This window comes from Chenopodium album, chromosome 10 (assembly GCF_948465745.1).
Source record: "Chenopodium album chromosome 10, dcCheAlbu1.1, whole genome shotgun sequence".
In the NCBI taxonomy this organism is placed as follows: domain Eukaryota; kingdom Viridiplantae; phylum Streptophyta; class Magnoliopsida; order Caryophyllales; family Amaranthaceae; genus Chenopodium; species Chenopodium album.
Genome location: NC_137843.1, coordinates 6,652,817 through 6,672,277, shown reverse-complemented (window position 1 = coordinate 6,672,277; position 19,461 = coordinate 6,652,817). Strand labels below are relative to the sequence as shown.

Genomic DNA, 19,461 nt, shown 5'->3' with positions numbered 1-19,461 from the left:
TGATGGCTGCTCCCTAGTAAATTCATTAATGATTCAAGCACCTAACGAGGGTGATTCATTTCGTTAATCATATCGATTTGCATTGTATATTGTCCAGAAGTGAAGTCTCCCGTGCTTGGATTACCATTATAATTAGCATTCGAGGGCATCGGGTAAAGATCATTTTGGTTTGTTAAATTACTTGTCTCGTCCTGATGGCTCTGATCGGCCCAAGGATGCCTATTTTGATTTCTCAACCCCTCGAGCTCAAGGGCCACTTCCTTCATGGTTGGCCTATCTTCACCTATGACGTAAAGACATTTCATAGCTAGATTCGCCATTGTAATTAGTTGCTCTTCGTTAGCTTCCCTAACCAACTGAGGATCAAGTATTTCCATCAATCGACCTTCTTTAACTGAGAGAATAAAACATATTGCCAAATTTCTCTCTTCCATTTTCCTTTCTAAGGAAAGAGGCTTTTCTCTTGTTAAGAGTTCAGCAAGTAGAACTCCGAAACTATAAACATCACTTTTCTCGGTCAGCTGACTTGTTTGGAAGTATTCTGGATCCAAATATCCTAACGTCCCTTGAACTAATGTTGTCACCTGAGTTTGATCTATCGGAACCAACCTTGAAGCACCGAAATCAGATATCTTAGCAGTGTAACTTTCGTCTAATAAAATGTTGCTTGATTTAACATCTCGATGAATAATTGGTATTGAAGCGGCTGAATGAGGATATGAAAGTGCATCAGCAGCCTCCGAAGCAAGCTTAATGCAATTAGCCCAAGTAAGCCAAGACGTGACACCCTTATTTCTATGGATATGTTCAAAGAGAGTACCATTCGAGATAAATTCATACACGAGCAAAGGAACCTCAGTTTCAAGACAACATCCTAAGAGTTTAACAACATTTCGATGGTTGATTTGAGTTAGAATAACAACTTCGTTTATGAATTGCTCAACTTGTGTTCGATCAGTCACTCGAGATTTCTTTATTGCAACTTCACGACCGTCCTTAAGAATCCCCTTGTATACTGTACCGTAACCACCTTTACCTAAAATACGTTCTTCGTGATAATTATTTGTTGCCTTTTGTAGTTCTTCAACAGAAAATATTTTAGATGAGTCCATTGTTCCTCCATTTGGACGAAGTTGTTGGGACAATAATACCCCTCCATTCTGCTCAAAGAATTTCTCCCTTTTTTTCATGAGTTTTCTTTTTTTGGCGATTAAATTTATGAAACAAAACGTTAAAACCAACAACGACCCGAGTCCAAGTCCTATTCCTGCACAAGCAATTTTTGGTATAATCTTGTTAGCTATCATCGATCATAAATTAAAATATATATTGTTCAATCAATGAATAAGGATATAATAATTACATTCTATACTTTTGTAGCTTCATTCAAACTCAAGCCGAGTCACGAGCATTTTGAAGTCATAATATCAAATTTAAACTACCAAAAACTTATTTTGATTTTAAAATTAGAACATATTCTATGTAACAGCAAACTGAATTTAACCTGTTTTTTTTATAAAGTTAGCTTCTCAAATATATTCTTTTTGTTGTTTCACCCGATTCACCCTTTGTGCTAATTCGGATTCGATAATCAGTTGTGGGTGGTTAGGTTCTATTCCCCTCCCAATTGTTGTTGTGGAAATCGAATATGGATCCTTCCTACCAAGTGTAGTCTCAATCACCACTACACCAACAAGTTATATGTTGTTAAATACTTAATTTTTTCTTAATTTACACGCGTAAGCTAGATGTTATAATATTCAGAATAAAAAGTAACAAAACTAATTATGAGCCAACTTGTGTCTTTCATGTGCTCTCAAAGCTGAGCTTCAAATTGTTGGGTTTTAACTCGTAACACGTGAATTGCATCATAAACTTACAATAATAAGAGAGTTTTTATGTACTCCAATTCGTAATAAAGGAATTACCTAAACCGAGCTTCGAAAAATTTGATTTAGTCTTAAAACAAGGGGTGCCACCATCCTTCCGCCCATTTCCACTATATCCTTTAGGACAAGAGCATCTGTAGTTGCCAATGGTGTTCTCACAATAATGTGTACAAGGTTTGCTTGGACCCTCACACTCATTAATATCTGCCAGAAGGAAATAAATAACTAAAAGTCAGTAATATGAGAGATGATCTTTGTCAAAAAAAAAAAAAAAAAAAAAGTGAGAGAGATGATCCTCTAATAATAGTTACTGAGGATTTAAACGGTATTTTGGTAAACAAACTTAGTATTTGAACATATATTTGTTATGTCTTTGCACCAAATATCACAATTTTGTTTTAAATGAACAAATATACGTTGTAGTACACAAATTGTGAACATATATCTATCTATTAGGTTTATAATTTTAAATCAATAACATAATACTAAAACAGACACCATAAATGACATATTTTTTGGTGCTATTTTTTTCCTCCAAAATATTTTTTTTATCCACTTCCTTAAAAAAATATGCACTTTTATATAACTGTGATTCACTTATGTTAAATTTCGAAATAATATGAAATGGGTCTGGACAACCCAAACGAGGAGGAGGAGAGTTTGGTCCACCAACTAGGATTAGGAGTTTCCATACTAAAATCAATTGGCAATAGTAGGAGTTACTCCTTTACCTTATAAAGTGGAACCACCTCTCCTCTTTCTCCAATGTGAGACACTCACAAGTAGGGATGGCAGTGGATTCAGACCCGACTCGGATCCAGATCCGTTTTGCACGGATTTGGGTCTTCAAATTTTGGACCCGTCAGATACGAGTCCTGTTGAAAAAAACGGATCTAGATCCGGGTCTGGCCCCTAAACCCGGACCCAGATCCGTTTACCCGTTTTTTAATTTTCCTATTAAAAAAAACTAAAATTTTTTGTTTCTTTATTAAAAATGTTGATGATATTAGTAGTGATAAAAATTAGCTCTTTTAAAAGATGAATTTTGGATGCTCATATCAGATAGATCATCGTTGTTTTTTCACTTGCTCATTTGTAGCATCGTACTTTTATCGTTGTTTATAATTTTAATTTTAAAATATAAGTGTATAAGTTGGTTATTTACTTTGTGTTTATAGATTAGTTGTATAACTTTAATTTAGGTTGAACTTAATAACTCGAAAAAAGTTTGAAATGCATTTTTTGACTCAAACATTACATTTATTGCAAAAAATTAGGCAATATATATTGGACCCGTTTTGGACCTGGATCCAAACCCGAATCCGTTGGACCCGTCGGATCTGGATCCGGTTCTCCATTTTCCAGACCTAACGGATCCGGGTCGAATCTGGATCCTTGTTACAAAAACGGATTTGGATCCCGGTCCAGGTCCGACCCGTTGCCATCCCTACTCACAGTGGGCTACAATGCGTTTCAACACTCCTCCTCACTTGTGAGCGTCCTTAGAATTATAGCACACCAGAAGGTACAATATAAATCCTCTTTGGGAATGAACATCCAATAAAGGCCCCTTAACCTGTGGCTTGACAAATACCCAGTTATGAATGGCCTAATAAACTTGGGCTCTAATACCATGTTAAATTTCAAAACAATATAAAATGGGCTTGAACAACCCGAATGAGGAAGAGGAGAGTTTGGTCCACCAAGTAGGCTTAGGAGCTTCCATACTAAAACCAATTGGCAATAGTAGGAGTTACTCCTCTACCTTATAAACCATCTCCTCTTTCTCCAATGTGAGACACACACAAGTAGGCTACAATAGATTTCAACAACTTCTTACAAAATTATTCACTAAATCATATTGTTATAATATTCACTTCCTAAAAAAAAATATTCATATTTTTTTTTTTTTGTATAAAATATTATTTTATATCTTTTAATTTTTGATTCGCGCTCAATTATGATATAAATTAAGATTCAAACTTTTTCAATTTTATTTAAAAATATGAGTATTATTTTTTGGTAGATTTTGAATTAACATATTAGTTTGTTATAAATTTTTGTAAAACCATGCATGGCACAAGACTTAGGCCCTGTTCACTTCACCTTATTTTTGCTGAACTAAAATTATTTTTAATGAAACAAAAATATATTTGCTAAACTTAAATTATTTTTACTAAACTTAAATTAATTTTACTGAACTAAAATTATTTTTGTTGAACTGAAAGTATTTTTACTGATTTTCTATTATAATTCTTCTTTAAGAAAACTGAATTTTACTTAACTGAACTTATTTTTATTGAACTGAAATTATTTTATTGAACTGAAATTAATTTTACTGAACTGAACTTATTTTTACTGAACTAAAATTATTTTTACTTAATATTATTTTTGTAATGTGAAGTGAACAGGACCTTAATCTAGTTGTATATTCATTTTGGATCACAAATTGATAATAGGAATTATGTTGTCAATCCCTGATGACCCCAAATGTTTGTTCATTACTTTAACTATGTATATTTATAAAATCTTGTTACACATATATAAATTTCACATGATGAAAAACTCTATTATTTCGACTTAATTATATTGTATATTTATTTCTTCTGACAATTTTGTACACAATAATATTTCAACAAAATTGTTTTTATTAAATTAAAGAGAAATTTGTGAAAAACGACCTTTTAAGTGGTCGACTTTTTGTAAAATGACCTTTTAAGTGAAAAGTTGTGAAAAATGACCTTATAAGTTGTATTAATTTTTTATGGGTACTTGGGTGAGTTTTCCATGTGGTCAATGCCGAAGCTCCGGTATTCACTTTCACGTGTTACTCATGTGAGTTTAAAAGAAGAAGAAAAAAACCGAAATTTTGGGGTAGAGAGAAAAGGGAAAAAATGAAAGGAGCAGTTCGAATAGGAGGGAAATTTGTGGGGATTTTTTTTTTTTTGTTTAACTCACATGACTAACACGTGAAAGTAAACTCACCCAAGTACCCCTAAAAACAAAAGGGAAATTCTCTTTGATAACACCATATTTTTTAATTTTCTCAGTGGTAAACAATGAAAATTCTGATTATCTGTGGTAAACTCTAATTTGTTATACTAATCCAATGGTGACATTAATAATGATTATATGCAATTATGAGTCTAACTCTAGTTAAATTCTTTAACCATGATTAGTTTTTTTATTTTTTAATAATTAAAATTATTTAAAATTATTTTTTTAAAAAAAGTCACACCATCACCAGCCCAAATCCTGCCGGCAGCAGCTCCCTCCGTCTCCCCAACTGGTGTGGCCATCCCCCAGACCGTGCGTCGGCAGCCAGAGGCGACCTCACTCCCTCCTTCCTTCACCTTGACTCTCAAGTCTCAACCCCTCCCTCACCCCGATTCACATCAAGCTCATGAAACCTGTTAAAGTAATTGAATCGGCTGGAATTTGAACGCGAAGAAATTGATAAGGTTTTGGCAATTCTGGAAGAAATCTTGTTAAGGAGTTGAATCGATCCAAAGTCTTTCATTCCGGAAAACTCTAATTTCTAATTTCAACATTTTGAAGTGTCGAAATAACGTCAATTAAAGCTTTGCAATTAGGTTATGGCGAACTCGAATTTCTGTTACAATGGCGGACAATTAAATTCGAAAACTTACGGGCAGCGGATTTGAGGAGAGAAATGGGGTGTTGGACGGAGTGTCGGGGTGATAAGGACAGGGGTTGTTGGCGGATTTTGGTTGTTTTTCGTTTTGGGCAATTGGGTGAGGCGTCGAGGTGAGAACAAGAGTTGCCTGCGAGGATGGTGGACGCTGGGCACCGCCAAGGGGAGGGGTTGGGCTGGTGGCTGAGTGGGTGGAGAGGGGTTGGGCTGGTGGCTGAGTGGGTGGGGAGGGGTTGGGTTTTTTTTTAAAATAATTTTTGTGATAATTTAATTATTAAACAATTAAATAATTTACCAAAAACCTCTAACTATAGTTAAAATTTTAATAAAAATTAATCATTAATGTTATAAGTAACTAAATACAATAATATGGTGTTACCAATGATAATTAGAATTTTCATTGTTTACCACTGAGAAAATTAAAAAAATATGGTGTTACCAAAGAGAATTTCCCAAAACAAAATATAACTTAAAAGGTCATTTTTCACAACTTTTCACTTAAAAGGTCTTTTTATAAAAAGTCGACCACTTAAAAGACAAATTTTATAATAAGTTTTGCTAATAATTTTTGACAAATCATATGACAGGGTGTCAATAGGGTTTGCGGTTCGGTTTTGGTTTCGGTTTATCGGTTTTCGGTTTATAACGGGTCGATTTTTAACGGGTTAGAATTATTATTGGGTCAGTTCGGGTCAGTTTTAAATAATTTCGGGTCGATTCAGTTTGGTTTATTTTTATTACAGTTCTTTCGGGTCGGATTCTAATCGGGTCGGGTTATAATTGGTTCGGGTCATAATCGGTTCGGGTTAAATTCGGTCGATTTAAAAACTGGGTTTGTCATTTAAAGTGGGTTTTGGGTCAAAACATATCGGGCCCTATTCGGGTCAGGTTGTAATCGGTTCAGGTCATAATTGGTTCGAGTTGAACTCAGTCGGTTTGACAACTGGTTTTGCCAGTTTTAACGGGTTTCGTTAACGTTTATCTTCTAATATATCCTCAACATTCTTTAATTAGTTATTCTAGTAGATCATACAGAGTATTAATTAGTTATTTAGCTTTGTGTCCTTTTTTTGTATAATGATTTTCAGGATCAAGTAATAATAGCAAATCTAGAGTTAGCTTTTGATCTGATTTAGATTTTTTTTTAATACAATATAATGTTCCATAAGCTATTACTCATAAGAAAGCGATAATATTTTAGCATAAGATTTTCAATTACATCAAAATTCCAAACCTTTTCAATATAAATTCTTCGTAATTCAAATTAAACCCTTTTGTTATACTATTGATATAATATACCCAAAAAAAAAAAAACTCTACGATCATAACGGGTTACGGATTTACGAATTATAAATTGTTTGGTTATAACCGGTTACGGGTTGTAAATGATTCGGTCATAACTTATTACGGGTTATAAATGATTCGGTCCTAACCTGTTACAGGTTGTAAACGATTTGAGTTTATCGGGTTTTTGTCCAGTTTAAACGGTTTTGGGTTTACAATGGGTCGGATTGCTATCAGCTTTGGAAATAGTCAGTTTCGGGCTGTTCTCGGTTTCGGGTTGTATCAGTTCGGTTTGATAACGGGTATAGTTCATTAACGGTTCTCAAACATTCAGATCGGTTCGGTTTTAGGTTTTAAAAAATCGAGTCGGATCGGTTTACGGTTTTAAAATAACAGGTTCTTAGCAGTTCGGTTTCTTTTCGAAACAGTTCGAAACGGTTCGGATTCAACATTTCGGGTCCAAACAAATTCGTTAAATATTATAGACGCTAAGTTAATAAACAATAAGAGAGCTAAGAAAGACAGAGTAAACAAATCCTTAACTTGGAGAAATATTGATGATTACTATCATTGAAAATTAAACTGAGCGATTTCGATTTGATTGTTTAATTTAGACCTTTAGCAGTTTAGTATTAAAAAAATATATGTGGGAAGACTGACCTAAAGTGCATCCAGGACTGAGATAAGGGTTACCCTCGTAACCAGGCTGACAGTTGCAACGGTACCCGGTTTCAGCGCCGCCACCAACGTCGATGCACTTGGTATTCTCCTTGCAAGCATAGCCGGACGTATTCCGCTGAGCTTGTTGGCACGTCTCATTAACACCAACGTACCAATCCAGCACCACCGGAACATTGTCAGTTGTTCTTTTAATAAATGCTGCGTTGTTACCAAAAAGGTCAGCCACATTGAAGGTGAATTTGTTTACTTCCGCCAAGAACGCAGCGCTACAATAGGACATATTATTATTGTCTGTGTATCCAGTGAAATCAGGCCCTATCATCAACTCCATGTATTTCAATCCTTTGTTTGTTGGGATCGCAGTTTGGCAGCAACCTATCCCCAAACACGACGTATCATTCTGCTTAAGCATATCAGCCTCCGTGGTAGTACACGTAGCTACGCAGCCACTAACGGCTGGGTCAAGTTCTGTACTACTTGACATCATTATAGCCAAATCATCATTACAACCAACTCCAATAAACTTGTTTGCAGTGTCCGATAACACTAGCGGTGAAGAGTTGAGATCAATCTCTAACCCTGCCAGTTCTGGTTCTGGCATTGTGGATCCTACTGCCTGCCCTTGTTGGTAGCATCTCGTGGTCAACACATTCCTAATTCGCATCTGGCCCGAATGAGATATGTCTATGATCTCAATGTGATTCGGAATACTCTCATTTCTTAACAAGAATGGTTTTGGGGTTTTAGTGGAGGTGTTGCAATATATGTCGTAGGGCGTACTAAGGGAACATCCTTTCTCTGACTTGATGCCAAATGGATACGGAATAGTTACCTTTCCGCACCTAGTTGGGCACCCGGGTTTGGCTATGGGAATGCTGGCAAAGCTAGTGACAAAAAGCATGGCAAAAAATGTATACCATAGCCTTATGAAGAAAGAGAAGGGAGATAAAGGTCGGACAATTTCCATCATTTTTAGCTTTAGATGTCTAAGACTAATGGCGAAATTCAACCCAAAGTTATGGACCCTATTAGTAGTTTTTAATAATCACTAAACGATTTTTCAACTGAAGCAAGTTGGGATAATTGAGATTATTATTGAATCATTCAGTTGATGAAGTACATAAGTAGCTTAATTAAGCTTGACATTAAGGCCGGACTTGGTTGCACAACAGTCCAACATTCCTTTTGTCCACTCATTATCAAGCAAGTTGCTGTTTTTTCTATATTTGACGTGATCATCAGCTCGTTTACCAATTAAATTAGTACCTATTGAGGAAATAATTTTTTATGTCTGTGTGTGTTTTGAGGGGAATTTGGGGGGCGACGTTTTCCACTTTTTTTTTGGAATAGAATGTGATGTCCCTGCAACTGTGGACTTTGGCTCATTCTAACTTCCACACAACAAACATTGACCTTTGTTTTTTGTTTTTCAATTACTACCTTTTCCTGGCCTTTTCATGAATGAGTTTTCTTTTATTTTTTGTTCTGAAGAAAACAAATACTCCATTCGTATACATCATGGTTTTTTGTCCTACCCATAAGATTGCTCGTATCCATTAAATTTGTTTTTGCATTTTATTAGAAAGTAATGTATATATGTAAATCAATTTTTATTTTTATTTTTTTAATATCATTTTGCGATTGTATGTGAGCTGTTAATTTAAAGGGGGAAATATATATCATTAACTGAATCAAACTTGATGGGATATTGATATTGGTATATATGAGACAATTTTAGTGAGATGGATGAGGTATTTAAAACATGATGTAATTAATGAGTAAGTTTTGCATCAGACAATGTAACACATGTATCATGCAAATGTGCTAGATGTTTGTTACTTTATATTCTTATTTTTTTTGCTCCATTTGAATTTTCACGAGAGTCTTCTTTTTTCTTTCTCTGTATCTCTGTCATCTTAAAAAATTGCCTAAAATTCCGCGTTTTTGCAAATGCTGCAGTACTTAGATTTTGATATGGTGGACAAACGCAATACTTAGATTTTGTCAAGCACCTGGGCCTGGGTTCATTCAAACCTTGGGCTGAACCTTGGGTTGAACATGAGAAGAATTCATCTGACCATTGGGCTAGGCAATGATACTCAACTGATTTATTGACTTTTAATTTTGAATTAGATAAGGTCACCGGCATAAGTGATGAATCCTAAAAAAATAAAAAAAACTTTTTAAAGTACCCATTAACAAGTTTTATTTTCTTATGAATCAATCTATTTTAATAATGCAATTACAAATTTTAAAGGCACTGTCATTAGCCATGAATTATTTAAAAATGCATGGCACAATTATAAAGAGGAGTCAACGACAGCAATTGCACTAGCTGTTTCAGTTTGGCTTGAGAAACAGCTCAAAATAGTGAAGCACTCTGTCACTACGCAGATAGAGATATCAACATACAGGCCGGATTCATGGGAGTTTGGTCATCAAAACCTCGGGCCGAAGGCGACGTACGTAGCCAAGAGAGTGACAATGGTAGCGCTAGATTCTGTAAGTTTAATTTGTTCTTTTCTGCATGCAGATTTTTTATCCTATAATTAGTGTGAATGCAATCAGAATTAGTTTTATTTCATTTGGAATTTGGAATTTGACTTTCAACTACATGTATGATCTTGCTTGCTATGCTTCACTGGTCTCAACCATCAATTTTTTCTTAACTTTGTACTCCAAATTAAACGATCTAATTCTAGTTTATCCAGTTATTATATACGGCATGTATCAAATTTTTATCAACCTAAGGAAGAAAATTGATTTATGTTCAATAATATCAACAAATTGCAAAATTAATTCTTCGTTAAAATGACTATTGTATCCAAGTTTTGAGATTCCTTATAAAGTCAAAGTCAATTACTCAATTAGCCAATGGAGAGGATCGGGAGGGCATCACAAATCCATTAATTTCACGTTTCATCAATAATGCACGTAGTATTTAATATTTTTATGCATCGTTATTGACTTGATTAACCAGGAGAATGAATTATGATTGCTAAAAGCTGTAAATGAAATTTCTTCCAAGTTCTAAGAAACGAAATAATGTAAATTATGCCGGAAAAACATAAATAAATATATGTATTAATTACCTATGCTCTTTTTGTTTTCTATGCTTTTCCAATACTAAAAAAAAATAAACAATAATGATGTGAATTTAAGGTTAGTTCTAAATTTACCAATAAATGATTAGATCATGTAGTTAGTGATACTTAAACGTAAATACGTATTTAAGTTAAAATCGTTGTTAAAAGATAGGTGTTTAGTGAAACTATTGAATAAATACACACAATGCAAAAATTACATATAATTATAATGCATCAACTAATATGATCGACAAGACTATAATAGATACCTTAGCTTTGTGTAGCACTTCTAACTGTTCCAAGTTCCAATGTACAAGGCTATAATTCATTTTAACTAATAAGCTTGTCAAATAGTGTATGTAATGTCTAGATCAATTTTTAATATGGAGCATGCTATATTTAATTTTTTAAAATCACAATTCCAGATCGACGCCCAAGAGGGCGAGTGGAGAATAAGTTGAAGGATCTTGGAGGTTACTTGCCATTATACAAAGCTGTGGTTAAAGGTGAGTGGAATGAAGCCAGGAAATTTTTGGACGACGATCCTGAGGCGTTGACAGCTAAGATCACCATAGCCTCAGAAACAGTACTCCACATCGCGGTTGGCACAGGGAAAGATCTTGAATTTGTGGATAAACTGATAAAGAGGATGTCCCCTGAAGATTTGGCACTGACTGATCAAAATGGGGAGACTGCCCTTTCAGTAGCTGCAGTGGTTGGAAACATTCGAGCAGCTAAATTATTGGTGAGCAAAAATCCTGATTTGCCTAATATTTCAGGCAAATCAGGCTTGCCTATTCATAGGGCAGCACAGTATGGCCAAGAAACAATGATCCGGTATTTGTTGGATGTTACTAGAGATGACATTGAGTCGAGTCCTTTTGCAGGCGAATCTGGTGGTAAACTCCTCATTGACATTATTACTGCCGAATTTTTTGGTGAGTTCATCATATAATATTGAAATTTCTTTGATTATTTACTGTCAGTCCACATATACAAGTATAAAAGGTTTAATATTTTGTAATATGCTTATTATGAGATGTTGGGACAATTTAACAAGTATTTTCATTTGAGCAAGAGTATTTAACAAATAACAATGCCCATAAATTAAAATTCTATGGATGAGTTGAAAATGATTTTTAATTATTTGATCTTTATGAGTTTAATCAGGCATTGCTCTGTATTTGGTTGGACGGTACCCAGAGATGGCCACAGCTGAGGTACATGGTGTAGGTTCACCCTTGTCTGTGCTAGCCAGAAAGTCTAATGCTTTCGCCAGTGGTGCTGTTTCACGTTGGCATTTACTATTCGATTATCATGGTATATGCTATTCTATTCAAATTTTAGCCTTACTGTTAAGAATACATTTTAGATTGATTTTCTAACTATTAGAATATTTCAGAAATAATTAGCTACAGAGTATTCTTAATTAGCTATTTACATAATTTTATGTATGTATTAATATTAAGCATTGCTATTTTGTTGTTGTTGTTGCAGTTAAATTTCTACAACAAATCCAACAAAGAGCACAAATGCAACATAACGCACTTGAGCTAGTAAAAAGCTTGTGCACGGAGATACTAGAGTTAGATGATGCCAAAGCCTTCTCTTTACTTCAACAACCACTTCTGATCGCCGCGAGGTTAGGCACTCACGAAATTATAGAAGAGATTGTAGAGGCATTTCCCCCAGCAATTTGGGCTTCAGATGAGGAGAATCACAACGTTTTTCAGTTAGCTGTCTTACATCGTCGAGAAAATGTTTTCAATCTTATATATCAAATGAGTGATTACAAGCATCTAATTACAAGATATATAGATCACCCACATGATAATAACATATTACATTTGGCCGGTCAGTTACCATCTTCAGACCGGCTTAACCTTGTCTCAGGTCCAGCTTTACAAGTTCAACGAGAGTTGCAATGGTTTAAGGTTTGCTTGCTGATTCTTCTACCACTTTGTTCCTGTATTTTTCAAATTGGTACAACAAAAGGTACAAAAGCTAATCATAACTATAATGCATATTTTGTTTATGTTTTCAGGAAGTGAAGAAGTTTGTGCAACCGGGTCAAAAAGAGGCAATAAATAAAGATGGAAAAACCCCATGGATGGTCTTCAGGGAGGCACACCAACAACTGACAAAAGACGGGGAAGCATGGATGAAGACTACAGCACAATCATGTACAGTTGCTGCAACACTGATTGCAACAGTAGCGTTCAATGCTGGACTGCATATTCCTGGAGGTAACAACAACCAAGACGGCCAACCCCTATATTCTTACCAACCTGCCTTTGGTGCATTTGCTGTGGCAGATGCGATTTCCCTTTTCTCTTCAGTCACTTCCATCCTCATGTTTCTGTCAATCCTAACATCACGTTACTCAGAAGATGACTTCAGAATAGCACTGCCAAGGGGGTTGGTTGTTGGATTGAGCATGCTTTTTATTTCCATATTAAGCATGATGATAGCCTTCAGCTCAGCAATCTACCTTGTGTTCGGTCTTCAGAGGGCTAGGACTGTGATTCCAGTGGGTTCGGTTCTTGTGCTGCCAGTCACCTTGTATGTGTTATTGCCCCCTCTATATCAAATAATTTTCAAGTCCATTATTGGTCCTGGCATTTTTGGTAAGCAAAGCACCCGCATACTTCACTAAGCAATTCCATACCATTTAGTTAATGTTGCATCACCAAGCTAAAGTATGGAAAGTGCCAAACCTTGTGATCTATATACCTTGTAATTTTACCATTCATATTTGTAATACCGTATTTGTAAATTTTTTTGAAAATTTTGATATTATGAAGTAATCTTAAATGATTCTAACTTATTACATATGACAATTTCATCTTATATACATTATTCGTTCTTTTTAAATTGCAACGTTGAGATTTTTACACTTGTCAATATACATTTTATATCATTAACATCTTTAATTACACATTGGTAATTATTATAAAAAATTAATTCTGTAAATATATATATCGAGATAAATCTAACTAGACCCTACATGACTACGATTTTCATAGCTTATAGATCGCAAAATACAATCAAAGGAGTGTGTATGAATAGCGCAAAATCTCAAAAATTGCGATTACAAAAATAAAGGAGGAACTGTAAATTACAAAATGCAATCAAAGTTTTTAAAGTTTAGCCAAATGAATAGTGGATGGGAAGACCAAAGAAAAACGTATTATACGTGGTACAATTTTCTTTACTAACATAGCACTATTATAATACTCTTCCTACGTCTTTGGAATTATCTACCCGTTATGTAGTTATATACGCACACTATAATTCTTATTGGAGAACATCTTGTGGAAGTCTTCTTATTAGTCTTGACTTTCACTGAGATATAAAAAAGTCAACTCCTCATTAATCAATTAAGATTCTCAATCATAGTATTCACACAGCTATCTCCATGTTTTTCTCACAATTCCAACTATGAAGATCATGCTTATTGGATCCAGCTAGCTTCTGGGTGAGACAAAGTAAACATCCAGCTAGTAAGAGAGAATTTCAACAAGGAATTCGTTTTAGATTTTCGCTATTGATTTGATTGTATATTTGTATATGTAGTGTAATTATGTCCTAAAGTAAAAATTGGACGGCCTTAATAGTTAATAATATCAGCACGACCCAAAGAGTTAAGAGTTGTGAATCGTGAGGGTGGGCTGGTGGAGATGGCTGAATCCGCGGTGTCCTTTGCAGCAGAACACATCGATACTCTGATTCCTGAAGATTCCAAGGCTTTATATGATGTGGAATCTGAAGCAAAAAACCTGCACAAAGAGCTGAGGAAATTGGAGGAGTTCCTTGATTCAGTAAGAAACAAGGAACCGAGAAACATTGACCAGGTTCGGTCCTCACTGGCTGATCTTGGAAGGATTGCTTATAATGCTGAGGATGTTGTGGATACGTTTGTATCCGAAACTGAAGGCAAGGTATTTAGAACCCTGATGCCACGCGGCCTCTTCAAGTCCTCTCGGGTTCAACAGGCCTCCAACAAGATCCAGATGCTCCTAGAGGAGATGAAAGAGGTAAAGACCAAGTTGAAAGATCAGTATGATCATGAGCGTGGTGAAGGATCATCGAATACCCCAAAGAAGAAGTTGAGGGAGGCACAAGTCCACGGTGCTCTGGCATTCCAGCAGGCTCATCTCCAAGCTGACGATGAATTTGTCGTTGGCATTGATGATGATGTGAATAGGCTGATTAAGTTATTAGTCGGGAAATTGGATGAGCATGACCAAAGTCGCAGTCAGGCTAGCTCAGAGCCAGTTGATGTGCTTGCCATTGTAGGAATGGGTGGTTCTGGCAAAACTACCATTGCTAGGAACATTTACAAACACCAGAAGATCAGTAAGCATTTCAAGAAACAGGCATGGGTACCGCTCTCTAAAGAATAGGAGTGGAACTCATATCATGAGAAAGTGCTAATGTCCGAACTTCTAAGACAATTGGGAGGCAGTGGAACTGGAAATAAACTCCTCGGAGGCGTTGCTTCCACAATAATTTCTGGTCATCAAGATCAACTAAACAATGAGTCCACTGAAGTCTTTAAGTTGACCAAATCACGGCTCCAATATCTACTGAGCAACGAAAAATGCCTAGTAGTGTTGGACGATGTATGGCACTGGGAATATTTCCAGAAGATCCTCCACAACTTATTGATCAGTGATGAGGATGATTCTTCTAGTGTCTTTACTACTGCTGGCACCAAGATAGTAATCACTACTCGACAGCATCTGCAGCTCTCTGCAGACACCGACCTGAAATGGCAATGCCATTACACACGATTCCTCAGCGATGAGGACAGCTGGAAGCTGTTTAACGAGATGACTAAAAGCAACGAAAGAGAGCTAGCTAAGGAGCACCGGGGATTGGCTATGGAGATGCTAGGGACATGCAAAGGTCTGCCATTAGCCATAGTGGCATTAGGAAGACTCCTTAAGATAAAGGACACTATCCAGGAATGGGAAAGGGTGTTCTCCCGCTTAGACGGCGAAGAGGGCATGCATCTATACAGGCCAGTAAATGATATCTTGGCCTTAAGCTATGATGAGCTGCCATATTACTTAAAGCCATGCTTTTTATACTTGGGATTGGCTATGGAGATGCTAGGGACATGCAAAGGTCTGCCATTAGCCATAGTGGCATTAGGAAGACTCCTTAAGATAAAGGACACTATCCAGGAATGGGAAAGGGTGTTCTCCCGCTTAGACGGCGAAGAGGGCATGCATCTATACAGGCCAGTAAATGATATCTTGGCCTTAAGCTATGATGAGCTGCCATATTACTTAAAGCCATGCTTTTTATACTTGGGACTCCTAGCAGAAGATTCCACCATCTCTGCAGGGTCACTGAAGAGAATGTGGATTGCTGAAGGATTTGTTAAACGGCAAACAAAAATCAACGAAACGCCTGAAGATGCAGCAAATAGACTCTTGCAAGAACTAGTAGAGCACACAATGGTTCAAGTTGTGACCAAAACTTATGCTGGAAAAGTCAAGACTCTCCGCGTTCATGATATAATGAGGGACCTTTGTATTCTGAAAGCCCAAGAGCTAGACTTCCTCACCATTTTTGCTTCAGATGCTGATCAAGGCACCAGGACTCATTCATCACGCCGAGCTGCAATTGACTGCAGGTATGTTTACACTTTTCTGCCTTTCTTTTCTACCTAGTGTCATATATGGTAATTAAACCATAACTAGAGGGAACAAAGTATTGGTGACTGGTGAAACCTCAAAAGGCAGTAAGGAAGGAGATCCTAATCGAATTTCTCAAGCAAGCTAAAAGGTATTCTTACATTAAGAATTGTAACATAAATTGTGCATTGCCAATAACTTCAGATTAATTACTGCATCATTTCTACTTCTTTACAAGCTTCATGACCAATTTATGGGATCGCGTACAGTTTCATGATCAAATAAACTAGATATGTTATGGGCATTGAAGTTCATACAATGCAAGATATTAGATGTATAATTTTGACCATTTCACACTAGTTTACTGTGGTTCATTTAAAAAATCACCTCTTAAGATTATTACCATCAACAACAAAAGTCACTCAATCTCACAGTAAGTGATCATTGTGAGACTTCCTCATACAAAATTTTGTGTTGAAGTTATTGCAGTTATTTGCAATATTATAAGTACATAAGTATTCAAAGTCTCTGAACTAGTCAATTCAGAAGCATTTGCTTACGAACCAGGAAATTTCGAGGAAATAGCACACTAAAAGGAATGACCTTAGTTGCCTGCATTATTTTACTGTTGTTTGCTAGTCCATTGTGAAAATTAGCCTGTTAGGCTGTATAAATAATTATGGAATGTGTAAGCATTAGATTCTCGCCCCTCAATTCTAAATAAGTACAAGTGGCTATAGAAGATTAATTAGTATCTGATTTTAATAGTTTATACATAGTACTTATTTATTTCTACTTGCACAATTAGTCTACATCATAAGATATATCCTGATGATGACAGGTTTTGTATGAGTTGTCTGACTTTTTCAATTCTTATCTTCGTGATTTCTATTACCTCTTAAAATGTGACCATAATCTATAAAAACAAATAATAAATAAATAATAAAACTAATACTTCATACAATCATACATCATTTATACAGTTACCTTAATCAAACTTACAGGAGGCTGAGACACTTCCGATTTAACACTGCAATAAGTGCAGTGGACACTTTGCGATGTTCTTACATTGCTTCCCTTCTCCATGCACCGGCAGTCCTGCACACATATATTCAAGACTTTGTTAATTTTCATAATTTCGTCATATATTATAAGTTCTATAATATACAGGATATTCTATGACTGAAACTAATTTATTTATGTACATATGTCCATGCAGCAAATGTTCCAAACCCCTTTCAGCTGATAACTCTCATCTTAGATCATTACTGCTTTTCGCGCAATCCAGTGCTGGTGTTGGAGTTGGCAAACATGTTAGTAGAGTGAGCCAGCAAGGTAAATTGGACCTGGCCTTAGTATGCGAAAAGTTCAAATTGCTTAGGGTCTTGGATATCATTGGAGTTAAAACCTTGGATAGCACCATGCCAAAAGAAATAGGCAATTAAATTCACTTGAGGTATCTAAGGATACAATCAACAAACATACGAGAACTCCCCAAGTCAATTGGGAAATTGCGGAAGTTATTGACCTTAGATTATTGGGATATATCAGCTCTTAATAATGAAGTAATAATACCTAATGTCTTGTCAAAGTTGGAGCGTCTTCGACATCTTTTCCTTCCGGGTGATTCAACAAGTAACACATTGGAGGACTTGAAGTTGGATACTCTCAAGGAGCTACAAACGTTATGGGGTGTAAAAGGAGGAAATTGGATACTAAAAGAAATTAAAAACTTGAACTCCAATCTTAAAAAGTTATGTATACAAGGGATATCAAGTCTTGAACAATTAGAGGCAGTGTTCAACTGCCCTCTGATCAAGACATATGATCATCTCTATGCCTTGGCTTTGGATTGGTATGGGCAGTATAGCTTCTCACTGGAGTTGCCTCTAAAAGCGTTGTCTTCAAAGGAGAACCTGAAAAAACTCAAGTTGATGGGAAGAGCACCAGATAAATCAAACCCAATTAAGTTTCCCTCTAGCCTTGGAAAAATAGAACTGCACTTCACTCAGCTTGAGGAGGAGGAAACTATGGATGCTTTAGGAAAGCTGCGTAACTTAAAGTTCTTACGATTAGCCAAGGACTCGTACATAGGGAGTGAATGGGTTTGTAAGGAAGACTCGTTCCCAGCACTTGAGGAATTGAAATTATCTAATTTGCCGAAGTTAAAAATATGGGATATGAAAAGGAGGACAATGCAATGTCTCAAAAAGATGTTAATATCCTCTTGTGCTAGTCTAGAAAGAATGCCAAAAGAAGTGAAGTTCATAAGTACTATTGAAACCTTGGAGATAGCACGCATGCCAACTGAATTCAACAGTAGATTCAGAAAGGCTAAATCATGGGATTCAACTAGTATTGGAGGCGAAGATTTCCACATAGTTCAGCACATCCCTAATATTAGAATTCGAGATTCATGTGCCCCATTGCTGTTCTAGACCATACCCCAACAAGTAAGTTTCATCCAATAAATTTAGTTTCTCTTTAAAAATAAAAAAAAAAAAAAAAAAAAAAAAAAAAAAAAAACAGATTTCTGGTATAATTAATCATATTGCTAATATTGAGTTCAAATGTACTAAGTTGAAACAAAGTAAAACCACAAAAAGGAAACAACATTCACAGGGGGTGGCCAAAGCCTATGCCGGCCATCCACTGGCCCTGGTGTTGTCCCTGCAGCTAGTAATAATTGCAACCAAGAGTATCTGTTCTTTGTCACTTCCTCTGTCTCAAAAAAATTTGCAATACTTTGACCAAAAGCTCTCACATTTTTAGTCAAAGTGTTGCAATTTTTTTGAAATGGAGGAAGTGTATCACAATCTTCATTGATTCAGAACATCAATTTAAAACGTCACAATCATTGGAGAAACAAGTCAGAACTGCGAAGTTTAGTTACTTTGAAATGTTTTACTCAATTTTACGTAGAATCACAATGAATATATTGCTAATTCACATTATTTAAATCTGACATTGTCCCTTATCACTGACTGACAATGTTCTGTTTCAGGAAGTAAAGAACTAGAGATTCTGGAGCATTAAGAATTTATGAGACAGCACCTGGTCGTGCAGAATGTTGGACAATTGGAGGGCAAACTATTACAACTCATTTGATAGGTGGTAAAATTGAGGTAACTAATGGTAATGAATTGATACATAATATGGCAAGGAAAGTCTCTGACAATGCTCATGGTGATACAACTCCACCTATAGATGTGAACTAA

At 35.8% G+C, this 19,461-nt stretch overlaps 1 protein-coding gene and 2 pseudogenes across 1 annotated transcript; 2 read left to right on the top strand and 1 right to left on the bottom strand.

The window, feature by feature from the left end:
• On the bottom strand, window positions 1-8,479 carry LOC145564666 (wall-associated receptor kinase 5 pseudogene; annotated as a pseudogene).
• Window positions 8,480-10,838: 2,359 nt separating this feature from the next.
• LOC145564665 (uncharacterized) lies at window positions 10,839-13,251 on the top strand. The gene is made up of 5 exons (XM_081624914.1): window positions 10,839-10,905; window positions 11,021-11,533; window positions 11,766-11,915; window positions 12,093-12,529; window positions 12,640-13,251. The coding sequence occupies exons 1-5, from the start codon at window positions 10,839-10,841 to the stop codon at window positions 13,249-13,251; spliced, it is 1,779 nt and encodes a 592-aa protein (XP_081481040.1).
• Window positions 13,252-14,275: 1,024 nt separating this feature from the next.
• On the top strand, window positions 14,276-19,461 carry LOC145564663 (putative disease resistance protein At1g59780; annotated as a pseudogene).